General features: G+C 47.2%; 1 protein-coding gene across 2 annotated transcripts in view; it reads right to left on the bottom strand.

The window, feature by feature from the left end:
- Positions 1-449: 449 nt before the first annotated feature.
- The window catches only part of LOC144155024 (arylsulfatase B-like), a 32,502-nt gene continuing 20,160 nt past the window's right edge, over positions 450-12,791 (bottom strand). For both annotated transcript variants that reach the window (XM_077686217.1, XM_077686216.1), the window contains exons 8-11: positions 4,241-4,377; positions 3,332-3,508; positions 1,505-1,635; positions 450-913 (exon numbers count right to left, since the gene is read on the bottom strand). In XM_077686217.1, the coding sequence (XP_077542343.1) occupies positions 690-913; positions 1,505-1,635; positions 3,332-3,508; positions 4,241-4,377 (669 nt within the window). In that variant the 3' untranslated portion in view covers positions 450-689. The remainder of the gene's footprint in view (positions 914-1,504; positions 1,636-3,331; positions 3,509-4,240; positions 4,378-12,791) is intronic.

Raw genomic sequence — 12,791 nt, 5'->3', positions numbered from 1 at the left:
ATAAATTCATTTTTTGCTATACCTGCGCGGAATGAACTCGACAAGAACTGGTGAACATATTCTCACTAGACACTTCTTCAGCAGCGGTCAGTACCTGCTTGCGAACCGTTAAACATTTTTGTCTCTCTGGATTCTTTGTAGGCGTGAGCATTGTACCATGTTGTTTCAAACTGGCCAAACTCTGTTTGATGCCATCTTCCTTTCCTGTCGTCTCAGTCTTTATGCTGATATGCACGCTATGGTAAAGAAACTTTAGCAGTCCCCTTCTTGGGCAAGTAAAATTGTCCTTTCAGTGTTATATTCTGTTTCCCCTTGTGTGCCCTCAGCCGTTAGTGTGTAACGTGCAGTTGGTTTATGTTTGTCTGCGTTTCGTTTTTAATTCTGATTTCTGCTATGCAATCCTCCTTTGGCTGCGAGCGTCAGTACTTACAAACAAGTAAAAACGTATAAAAACGGTGCACCACTGTTTATTTCCCCAACTGAAATTCCAAAACCACAGCGCCGAATATCTTCGTAAGTACTGTGTGGCATCCGACCCCGGAAGTGTTATCACTATAGAGCACTTCTCGTTTCAGGGTTATGTCGAATACCCTGTTAGGTGCTCGGTAACGGCTGAGTTTTTTCAATGCTGTTGCAGAGCACTGTTAGGATGCTTGCAGGTCGTCCAGTGGCAGGTCAAGCAGCCGTCCTTAACCGCTCGCGGCAAGCGAGGTTGAAAGTTGCCTGGCGGGCGGATGCAGCGCGCACCAACCAGACGAGAAGACGCCACCCCAACGCCGGGGGTCACCGCGCGGGTCATCGTTGGGGTTGTCCTCGGGAACTAAGCTTCGGGCCTGCTGCCGCAGACGCTTCTCTAGCCGGGATGCGAGCTCCGGCTGCAGAAGTGACAGGTCGTGCCGCTCCTCTGGATCCTCTAAAAATGGCAAGATTTAAAACAAACGCAGAGATAGAAAAAGAAAGAAGCTCAATAGATAGAAATATAGAGGAAGAAATGGAGGGCTGCCGCAAGGCGCACTGCTCTCCCGCTTTCGCGGTCACTAGTCTCGGCGAGCACATAATTGAATGTTTAAATGTAGAAAGCTAGGACAATGGCATCCGTTATAGTTGAGGAGTAAGTCCACTAAAACAAATGTTTTCAAGAAGTCATTTTCTAACGACATGATATAACAAAACAAAACTTGCACAAAAAAACAAATAAGCTGAATTGTATACTGGAAACATATTTGGAAACACACATTTTGGATATTTCTGGGTGAAGGCTCCCGCGTTATATCGCGTGTTTATGACAGAGTTCAGAACTACCGCTGCGGTTTACCTTCATAACATGCAATCTGACTTAGATAAAGGCCACCCAACTTTATGCCAAGTCTTTTCTGGCAGCTTGAAAAGTTATTAGTACTTGGCGGGGTATATATATACACACTCGAAATATTCAGCTTTGACGGGTACGTCCATTAGAAGTTTTACGTGCTTGTTGGCATGTAAACATCTTCTCTTCACTCACCTCGAACGTTAAAAAGGGCGCGTGTTAAGTTCCGGAAAACACGTTTTGGAAATTCGAATTCCAAATCTGGTTCCGGGTACCAGCCATTCGGATGGCCGCCATCTCCTAAGATGAACTTGTAGTCGCCGTCTCTAAAGCACAAAAAAGCGGCGACTAAAATTAATAAACTCACACTAAAATCTAGCCACTATTCAAAACTACAAAGCGGTAGGATAAGGATACACCAGAAGCAACACGATCCACGTGCTGTCGCGTGTGTGTTTTCATTTGTCGGTCTAGTTGGAGCTCCTTACAGTGAAAACCAAGGTTAACTTGCCGGTACTTTTGCTTTTTAGGCTCCAGGGGGTATCAAACTACAGAAGCTAAGAGGAAATTATCATAAAAAGGTAAAATGCCAACATCGATTTTTGTTTACTATTGTACAATCCTATTTGGATCCGTCGTAATGCTGCAAGAAAGCGTTCATGCTGCCGTAGAATGATTAGAATGTAATCAAACAGTAAACACACTAGAATACCTTTAAATTTATTACGAGCCCCGTTGCTGTGGACCAATTTTGTATTTCCGAGAGATTTACCATACACGTTCTCTCTACTTTTGACCCTAGGCCCTATTCATAAAACGGGTTACCTAATGAGCACCGCCTCGTTTGGCGTCACGTGTTGAAAGAGTTAAGACCGGCTTTGAGCCAATTGAAGTAGCGGTAAAAAGTGAAAAGGGCTGGCAAACAACTTTTTGTAACGATTCACCCCCTCGACCTTTTATCTTCTTAGAACGCACTAAAAATTAACAGAATTAATTACGAGTGTAGTAACAAACTGAAGAAATCGTAGGGCCTGAGACCTCGTCAAGCTGCTCAGTGAGCAACTTTTTGTCTGAGGTCCGTTTTTCCTTTCAGGAAAATAAAAAACAACGTTTCTGGTTCTGATTCCGAAATATCCTTAATGCAAGCCTTAGTAAGATATTACGAAATAATAAATCATGGGAGCCGGTTTAGCGATTGTTTGCTTTGTACTTCTCCCAATTCCCAATCAGCTTTGTAATCTGAGCTTATTCTCTTCGATGGAGTGTAGGGTTTAACGCGCGGACGCAACGCAGGCGATGAGGCGCGCCGTGTTGGAGGCCTTCGGATTAATTTTCACCACCTATGGATCTTTAACGTTCGCCGAAATCTCGAACACACGGGCGTTCTTTCTTTTCGCCTCCATGGGAAAAGCGGCCACCGCGGCCGGAAATCGATCCCGCGTCCTCGTGCTCAGTATAGCACAACGCCTCAGCCACTGAGCCACCGCGGCGGGTAGCTTAATCTCTTCAACAATGTTTGGCAGAGTTCACTGCTCGCAACGTGACTGCCCTGCAGTGGTGGATTAAAGGTACATGTTTTACTTCCCTTATTGTCTCTTCCCTCAGGTCCAGAAATTTTCTGCTTCGTCAAACTTCCGTCAACAACGCCAGAATTTAAGCGTTTTGAAAGTTGGTAGGTTGGTTGCATACATATATAAAGGCGCGAATAAAACTATAAAAGCTGTGGGTAGCGCTTCCGGTTGCCAAATAAACAAACCGAGAAGGAACTTTTCCCTGTGTCATATATTTGAAGATTGCACTCCTTTATTCTGATCTGTTCTCGAGGGCTATATATGGGTTAACAAGGAAATTTCACAACTGCAATCCTTAGAAAGAGCACGAGTTAGATTGGGAGACCAATGACGCTTTTCGCTTTGGTCAGAGTTTTGTTTTACAGATGGATTAACGTAATCGTGTGTTGTTGCCGCAGTTTCACGCGCGTATAACAGGCATTCGGTTAGAAGTCTTAAATACCCTACTAACCTGATTGCTCCCACCAGACGCGCGCGCTTCCTCAGATTGTAGACGAATTCGTTGCGCACTTGCGGTGCGTCCTCGCTGAGAACCTTCCACTGGTCCACGCCGTCCAGGTCCTCGAACACATTCCTGTCGCCAGCCAGGCCCAGCAGGGTCGGGAACCAGTCGACCGCGTGCACCAATCTGTGACAGTGGATGTCGCCGCGCAAGGATCGAGTCTCAGCCTTACACCATTATGGGGGTTCTTTACTTCGCAAATTATGGGTTTTTTCGAAGAAGCAAGGCCTACTGCAGCGTTGGTCTATTTACGCTATTTTTATACGTATTTCCAACGTTCTTTCGCGGACTTCCGTTTACTCCTCGGTTTTGGGGGAGCTGTGTATGGTGCATATTTTTTATTTTGTCGCATAATTTTTGTGAAAATTTTATTTTATCGGTTTTTCTTATGTTTTGGTTTTTAAAAATTCTGTCCGACCGATTATCCCTATTTACGCTATTATAACGGTTACAGGTGTTACTTTCACCAAATCCGCATTTTTGTGAAAATGCAGGGCGTTACACGGTCCTGGCTGTGGGGGTACTCGGCAAAGAATGCTACGCATTAACAACAACAATTTCACCGGATTGACAAAAATTCTTCCTTCAAGTTTGAATCGTAGGAAAATACGTATCTTAAGTTGTACCTTTTGCAGGCTTATTTACCTACAATATAATTTTCTGCTCTAGCGATGCGCACACATTCGACAGCGCCTTCAAATGTTGGGAGTTTTTGTCCGCGAAGTTCGCTAGTTTATGTCATAACAGCACACGAGCGTCAGCCAAATCAAATAGCGTTTATTTACAAATAGCGCGCTAAACTGCGCCAATTTCGTCGCTACATTTGCGGCGCAGATGATTCTGATCGCCTCAACCTACTTGCTGTTGGTGTAGGCAGTTTTCTTGAGCACAGGCCCAGTAACAAAGGCCGGTACTCTGGTGCCTCCTTCCCACAACGTGTTCTTGTTACCACGTAGAGGCCAGTTGTTTCCACCTTGTAAGATCTGCCCGCCATTCTGGAAAATAGTCACACATACATCACGCAGGCATTTAGGGGCCGAACTCTGATGCCAGTTATTTGGCTTTTGAGGCGGAAATAAGCGCGTCACAAAAAGGTAAAATATTAAAATTTGCTTTTCACTGCACATACACAATGATGACTTGTTCTTTGTTGAAAACGGGGGAAATGCCGCTGAATTAAAGCCGAATCTATATGTGGGAATTGTTTCGATCTAAACTTGTCAGCCTCTATCTGCCGAGAGAGAATGAGAATAATATTCGTTTTGACGTTGTTTTTTTTTTTTTTACAAGACGCTATAAAAAACCAGCCTTTCAGTATAAAGAGAACACCCGGCAGCACAAGCTCTTTACATCTTTTCACTTACGCCTAACTTAGTTACACGACCTGCAGCAAGTGAATACATTCGCGACGGTCGCTAGGCAAAGTTAAAATTTCCTTATTATCAACGCTGGGAACCCTTATTCAGTGCCGTATTTGGTTAAAACTCCCATTATTTTGTGCTAGTATGACGACTGAATCCGCTGCGTGTACGGCACTTTTTCTGCAGTCTCATTTTGGGCCGATTCCTCAAATGATACCCGCTTTAATAGGGTGGCTCCACGTTCCCCAGGACAAAACCGCCCAACGACATTGCATTGCAAGGACAGTACGTGCCCCGGGCTAAAGGTGCTATCGCAATACTGGACACTCAGCGAAAAAAATCTGCGTGAAATCAATGCGCAGATTAAGAATAAAATACGATCGCACATGACTGCGACGTCGCCGCCGGCTTCCTATTCCTTATTACTAAAGACGATAGTCTTTCTTGGGCTACTTAACCGCAGAAATTTTGGTCTGTCTGTCTGTCTGTCTGTCTGTCTGTCTGTCTGTCTGTCTGTCTGTCTGCCTGTCTGTCTGTCTGTTCGACGGCCGTCTTCCTATTCGTTATTACTAAAGACGATATTCTTTCTTGGGCTACTTAACCGCAGAAATTTCTGTCTGTCTGTCTGTCTGTCTGTCTGTCTGTCTGTCTGTCTGTCTGTCTGTCTGTCTGTCTGTCTGTCTGTCTGTCTGTCTGTCTGTCTGTCTGTCTGTCTGTCTGTTACTCGATTCAGCTACCCGCCCAAAGTGAAACAGAAGCTACGCAATAGCCTTATATACCCACAGCCAAATCTGAACAAGTCTGGTGTCAATGTTCCTACTTGTCAACATTGTTGAACAAGAACAACACATTATGCAAATATAAGACAAAATCAATGCATAAGTAATATTTGCAGTGTTCCTTTATTAATAATTTAAGGATGCTTGGTTTTCGCCACAGCAAATTAAATACTACATCAACTGCAGAAAACCGTCGCCTGCTAGTGCCCGCGCTACTATAGCTCCTGGCGCCATTTAAGAAATCAAACGGCAACACCAACGAAAGGTTCCACACTATATGTTACACGTTCCGCTTGGAAGGCTCGTGGAGTATGGCAACGTGGTTGTATAAACGTTGTAGTACGGTGCCTCGATTCACGTGCGTCTCCGCCGTACGGCAGCGCTGACATCGAGGCGCATCGAGCAAATCTGTAGCGTCTTATCTTGGGAGGAGGGAGACGGGAGAGGAACATCATGAGAAGTGAGCGGGAAAGAGAAGGGAGGCATTTACTTGGCAGGGGCGCCAGTCGACTATCGTCTTTCGTCGACATTTGCAACGAAAGGAGCAGATACGCGGCCATTTTTTGCTTTTATTGTTTGTTTTACACATACAGTAAATTTTAGTAAACACACACCACTTTAAAGGGACACTGAAGTGATTTGTAAACAATGCGGGATTACGAGCGCAAACTGTAGTCCGGAGTCCCTGGGCCCTGTTTCGACCACTCTGTGCGCGTTTACGCGAATTTATTTAGTAGAAAAATCAATTCGAAAATGCTGTCCTCCTCTCTTTACCCTCGCCCACTTTCTGTGGCGTTTTCGTGTGACGTCAGCAGGAGAGGAGCTGACAATTGGCTGCGCTACTGCACGGCTCGCCGACCTTCCGCGACCGAGTCAGTCGGCCCACCGTTTAGTCCGCCGGCCGCCGGCGGGTCGTCGCAATTCGCTCGATCAGTTGAAACTAAGCCACAACACGTTTGGGAATGGAAGAATACGCCTTTCTTTACTTCGTTAGTTTGTACACTGTATCTAGCTCCAAGTCAAGGTCGCTTCACACAAGCGCTGCACAAGCGCACATGCGACGCTTCGCTGACTGGTACGCCAGTAGGAAAATATAAGGCCTCTTGAAGGGGGAGAAGAGTGAGCGAAGTCAATATAGGTACTAAGGAAATAAAACCAACTGATATTTTTACCGTACAGCGTAAAACTAGGGTGCGGGAAGCACTTTTTTGCGCTGGGCGAACAAGCAGAGCGGTCAGGACAACGACTACGCATCTGCGAACGCTTTCCCGTCTACGAAGTGCAATTGCTAGACGTGAGCTATTGTGGAAACTCGGGGGACGCTTACTGCACGAGCGCAATACAACAAATAGTCACCGAAGCTGCTTGAAATACTAAAACTAAATAAAAGTGTAAACTGGTTATACATTATATACCTGATATTTTCCGTCGCCGCCAGTGGCCCTCTGTGGCCTAGTCGTCTGGTGCGCTAGGTATGTTACCGCAAGTGTTTTGCCAGTCACAAGTTCAAATCGCCGCGGGTACATGCTTTTTTTTTTATGAGTTAACTTTTTCGTTTTTCGCCGATGTTTTCTACACTGAGTTCACCTTTTTTGGGGCCGCAACGTTCATTGCTCCACGAACTAGTCCACAGAACTCGCGCAGGCTGGCACTGCCGCGCTAGCGAGTTCTCGTTGGCGTGCTGTTGCCATAAGCACCGACTGCTTGCGGGCAGCGGGCACAGGCCAGAATCAACAGACCCTTGGCCTGGTGCGAACACGCTTTTTACGATACAGGCATGAGCGAGGCAAGCTCCAAATATGGGGGAAAAGCGCATGCATTTGAGCGTCTGCGGGGACGCGGAGGGCGTTCATGCACTGCGTAAGCCTCAGATAGTGAATGCTACGATTCCAAGCCGTCCTGGGAGGCTTATCTTATGCATTTTACAGCCGACAACATGGCAGAAGCGCGGTACTACGATAACTGGGATATTGAGAATGCCCATCCAACGACGCCATCGAATGTCAAACATGTTGTTGTACAGACCGAAACCGAAACCGAAACTTGTTTGATTGCTAACCTTGGGCATCGTCTAGTCACGGCGCCCCCTCCTCCCAACGTCACAGCTTAGTTTGTGCGGCCGCCGCAAACCGCGCATGGTAGTTTTTCTTCTTTCGCGCTTTGTAAAATAATTACCGATTTGTCAACCGGATAAACGATGAAAAGTATGCTAATTTGAGCCAGTCTACACAGTGCAAGCAAAAACGGGAGCTTGACAAATTCACTTCAGTGTCCCTTTAAGGAAATTTTCCCTGGAACGAAACAGCTGCCTCGTATTTTGTTCGTTGTGTATTCGCGTAGTGTAAAAATACAACAATTGAACGCAACTAAGATTAGGAGATCTGCACTCAGCATTAGCAGAACCCCGGAGCCGGCCGCCGGCTTACAGCGGCTGGGTAACGTTCAGCGGCGAAGCTGCGTTGAGCGCCCGATGAACGCTCAGCGCCCGAGGAACGTTCAGAAAATTTTCTCGTAATTCTAAAGAAGATGCACAAAACGACAAGAAAAAAGGTGGCTGCACGAGTGTAAGCTGTGAAAGGCCCACTCGTTTTTCTCCGCTCGGGGATTGGCACCGGAATAAATTTCCCATGTCTGTGTATGTAAGGTATAAAAGGTACCAGTTATGCGCTTTTGCATGAATATATAGCAGCTGATGGTGGTGTTCGTTTGTTAAATCGTCGCTGTGGCAGCATTGAACACCTCAAATGAAGGATTTCGCCACACGGAGCTTATGATGAACGGAACAGATGTTTTCACAGTCCCTCCAGATTTTGTTTATCTGTATTGTACCGAGAGAGAGAGAGAGAGAGAGAGAGAGAGAGAGAGAGAGAGAGAGAGAGAGAGGGAGAGAGAGAGAGAGATAGAGAGAGAGAGAGAGAGAGAGAGAGAGAGAGAGAGAGAGAGAGAGAGAGAGAGAGAGAGTATGGGCAAAAAAGAGATCACAGAAGCTTCCACTCACGCGCAAGACTTGAATGGCGACGCTGTTATAGGTGAGCATTGCCGGACACATATTTAAGTTTCAGTATCATTGTTTATTTCTATAGCTGCGGTGCTAGAAACCGTAGACACATGCATCCATCGAAGAGGGCGTCGTCTTCTTCGGGGCGAGTGGTGGATGCAAAGTCATCCTCTGAATTGTAGACTTCCACCAGCTCTTCGTCATCGACTCGAGGCAGTGGTGGCTGGATCTGCAAGTCGTCTCGGGAAGCATTGGCACACTCGTAACCATATCTCCACTTAGCCATAATTGCTTCTCGAGAATGCGGCGGCCGTGGTGACCTCTCCCAATCAGTGTGTCTTTTCAGCTTTAGCATTAGCGCTGGAGCTGTCTTTTTTCTTTTTTTTTTTTCACATGCGCGGTAGCACTTGACCACAGCGTTGCAGTTATTTTTTTGTTTGTTTTTTGCTAAAGCCACTGCGCGAGCCGGCACTCGGCGGTCGCCGCGAGGTACGTGCTTACGAGCGCTGGGCATTTTCTCGCTGCTCCTTGCACCGAGCAACTTCCCGGCCCTCACACCAGGAGGCGACGAAAGGGCAAAGAGCCAGGGGCGTGCATCACGCTCGAAAAGCCGACCCGGAGATGTTATCGGCGGCGGCAACAATAACGTCAACCGCGGAGCGAGCAAAGGTCGCTCGAAATCGGGAGAACGGGTGAACTGGGCGCAGGTGGCCGGCAGCAGAGGAGTCGGGAGAGGAAAGGTCACTCCGCAGTCGCGCACGTCGAGCTCGACGTGCGGCAGAAGCATTTCCAGCTCCGCGGAGAGCGAGGTCATCAAGGCGCTGCGGGAGGCGAATGACGCGCTCCGAAGGGAGAACGCGCAGCTGCGCGAGGCCATAGAGAGAAACAGCAAGCAAATGGAGGAAATCAAGGAATGGATGAAGGCCAATGTACGTCAGCAGCCGCACCAACCACAGCAGCCGTCGACAATGCAACGGCCACAGGAAAAACCAGAGGAAGAGGAGGTCAAGGAGACCGGGAGACGGCCAACAGCGTCATCGGAGCCGGCAATCAAGAAAAGGGCGGTCGAGAACCTCCGCGAACGCAAACTTGACGAGCGGATAGACAAACTCGAAGACAACGGGAACCGACTGGGAGACAACGTGACACGACTGGAAGCCCGAGTTACGAGCCTAGAGCACACGTGCAAGGACATCTCAGAAGTCGTGCAACAGACCGCGACGGCCTTGCGGCAACTGACGGAACAGATGAACAGCATTCAAGCATGGATCGCGAACCAAATCAGACAATAAGGTCCTAAGAGAAAACCCTAAAGGTCTGGCATTGGAATTGCAACGGCTTCATGAGCAAGAAGGCGGTCTTGCAGCAACACGTACAGCAGGAAATCAGGAAACCAGACGTAATAATGTTACAAGAAACCCTCGTCGAGGAGACCCGACTCCCAGGGTACAGAACCCACGCCAGCCCGCCCAGCCGCGCCGTCAACGGCAAAAGACGGGGCGTCTGCACACTGATGAGGAAAGGTCTCACCTACGTAGAGAGGGAGGGAGTCAAGAATTCGACCATCGAAAACACGTTCGTCGAAATAATAACGGGAGGGAAGAAGAAAGAGAGCACGCTCTTGATGAACATCTACAGCAGCCCGGCGAACGCCAAACAGAAATTCAAAGCAGTGCTACACAAGTCCTGCAAGACGGCAAGACCGCAAGACAACCTGGTGGTGTTCGGGGACTTTAACGCGCCGAACCAGGCTTGGGGCTACGGAAAGACACTCTCCAAGGGGAGAGACCTGTTAAAGGAGCCATGAAGAGAAAACAAAAGTTTGTTTTATTCGAAAGATTAGGTGTTTCATAGTACCCTAAGCGCTTTCCCGGAAGCAAATGATGCTTTATTCACTGAGAAATAAGGCAATTTAAGTCAAAATTTTCAATCTCCCGCTAAATTGCACATTTCGTGACGTGAACAATGACGTCATACGAGCCGGTCCATGAAACAGATACTTAGTATGTCGACTCCATATTGGCGGTGAGATGTTTGAGTGGCACCCCCTGGCTCTGACGTCGGCTTAGGGACTCGCGCCGCTGTCGTCTGCTACACTCCGCTTTTGAGGGGCAGCAGTGTCTGTGCTAGAAATCGCCCGCTTTGTTGCTGTAGTGCATTAAAAAGCGTATTTCTAGTGCTTCAGTTATTTTGCCAGTTTCTGACGCATCTGAATAATTTGAAGCTGTATCCCCCACAAGTTTGCAACACAGGAGGAGATAGAGAACAACTTTCTTCAGAGCATCGGTCAGAAGATCGCTTGTAACTCGTCCTTTCTAGCTTATTCGCGACGATCAGCGCTCATAGCTCCTCGATAAGTATTCAAAATGCGACGGCTTCCCTGCAGTATTTTTGAGATGCTCTTATGAAGACTCAACAGTCTAATGTTACGTACCAAGCAGCGAGGGCCCCTACACGCGCGTCGCACGTACAGCAGGAAATAAAATGCCTGTCTTCTATTTCTTTTGTTGTTGTCGTCTTGCATCGGATGGATGTTTCGTGTTCTTTTTGTGCCCGACGCATTAATTTTTCTGCACCATCCTAAATGTCTTATTAGAAGGCTTGGGGATGTTTGGGAGTCTCACAAAGATACTGTGGATATTTTGTTCAAGATGTATGGCGTACATTCCCTTCTTCACAAATTGGCTTTCACTACGGCTGCGTGCAAGAATGCGCATATCCGTAGCGTGCTTTGTTTATTCACATGGAAATACAATCAGGAGGTTTGTGCTGCGCCACCGTGATCGCGCCCCAACCAACGTTGTCCACAGTACTCGAAGGCGGCTTTTGTGCCCCGAATTTATATCGTAATCATTGTTATCATGACGAACTGACTCTCAACCTGAACAATGATGACATGATTACGGTGTTGAAGGCATTATATACACGCTAACTAACGCAATAAATAGTATACCTGCAAATAACACAAGAATCGAAACCGATGAATATTTCTAGGCAGGTCTTTATTGTTTTACAACCATTCCAGGCGCAAAGAACAAATCCTATTCTACTCGGCATGGCGTTCTATGAATTAAATAAAATTGCTTTTACTCTCCTGTCCTGGACTTAGGACCCGGCCCACTAACCAGCTCGATTTCATTGTTAAAGTTTTCTCCTCCTCCCTTTCCTCCTCCTCCTCTTGAGTGCAGTATTCCTATAACGCATATCCGAATATCTGGAGGATATGGCTGTGGAAAATGTATCGAAATATCCCTCCAGGTCTGAACAAACAGAGTGTTATTGTATCTTTAACGCAGACGTGACTCGTTTTGCTCAATAAACCTCCTACTGGTTAGAAGCCTCGTACAATACGAGCACGCGCCTATACACACAGTGGGTTATTTGGAACTCAACCTATAGTTTTTGCAGCCTATAGTGCATGTCTGCAAACTTTCATGCCATGACAAAGTAAAGTGATGTGATACAATGTGATGTGATACTTTCGACCGTTCGGCAAGGTCGCAAAAACTGTTTTACCTTACATATGATTACCGGGAATCATAATGCCTTCTGCCAAAGCCGATAGCCCTGAAGGCCTAGAATTTGTTTTGATCTTTCATTTTCGCTGTTGTCGGTTATTAATATTGCAGCTGACTGTTCCCTTTTTGAAAAATTGCCTAATACAGAAGCTGACGCCTAGCTCCGACTCGTCGCGCTCCGCACAGGACCGGCTACGCAAGGAAGGGGGCGACGCCGGCAATGGTTCTTCCGTAGCGGTATCTAAAACTATACTCTAACTCACACTTTAAGCCTATTATTATGATAAAAAGTTACCCACACGCCAATTCTGGTGCGGACAAGCATCGGACGTTGACCGAGCGCAAAGAAACAGCAGGGAGAGCGAGCATGAGAGAAGCAGACGACAAATGCGAGAATCCCTAAGCTGACGTCACGGAGGCGTGCTCCGCAGCGCCGCCCGTGTTCGCGCTCACCGCCAATAGGGACCGGGCAGCTGGATGGGTGGCGCCACCACTCGGCTCTCCCCTCGTCAGTGGAATGAGCCGGTGCATTGGACTACACAGCCTCCCGTTGTTTTTGTCGTGTTTGCATCGCTGCTTTGTATGTTTTGGTGGCGTTGTTAGCAGACATGTGAGATGAAACGAAGTCTAAACAGATGCGTTGGGTTCTTAGATGCAGTAATTACTACGTAAACTTGTCGGACGCGTCTAAAGTTGGGTATCGGCTGCAATGGCATGAGCGCTTTTTGCAGCGATCTGCGCTTGGCTCAACCC

Source organism: Haemaphysalis longicornis, unplaced genomic scaffold, assembly GCF_048455015.1.
Source record: "Haemaphysalis longicornis isolate Haplotype H1 unplaced genomic scaffold, Haemaphysalis longicornis Haplotype H1 scaffold_1, whole genome shotgun sequence".
Lineage (NCBI taxonomy): Eukaryota > Metazoa > Arthropoda > Arachnida > Ixodida > Ixodidae > Haemaphysalis > Haemaphysalis longicornis.
Note: the sequence above shows the minus strand (reverse complement) of the source record. Positions and strands in the feature narration are given on the sequence as shown.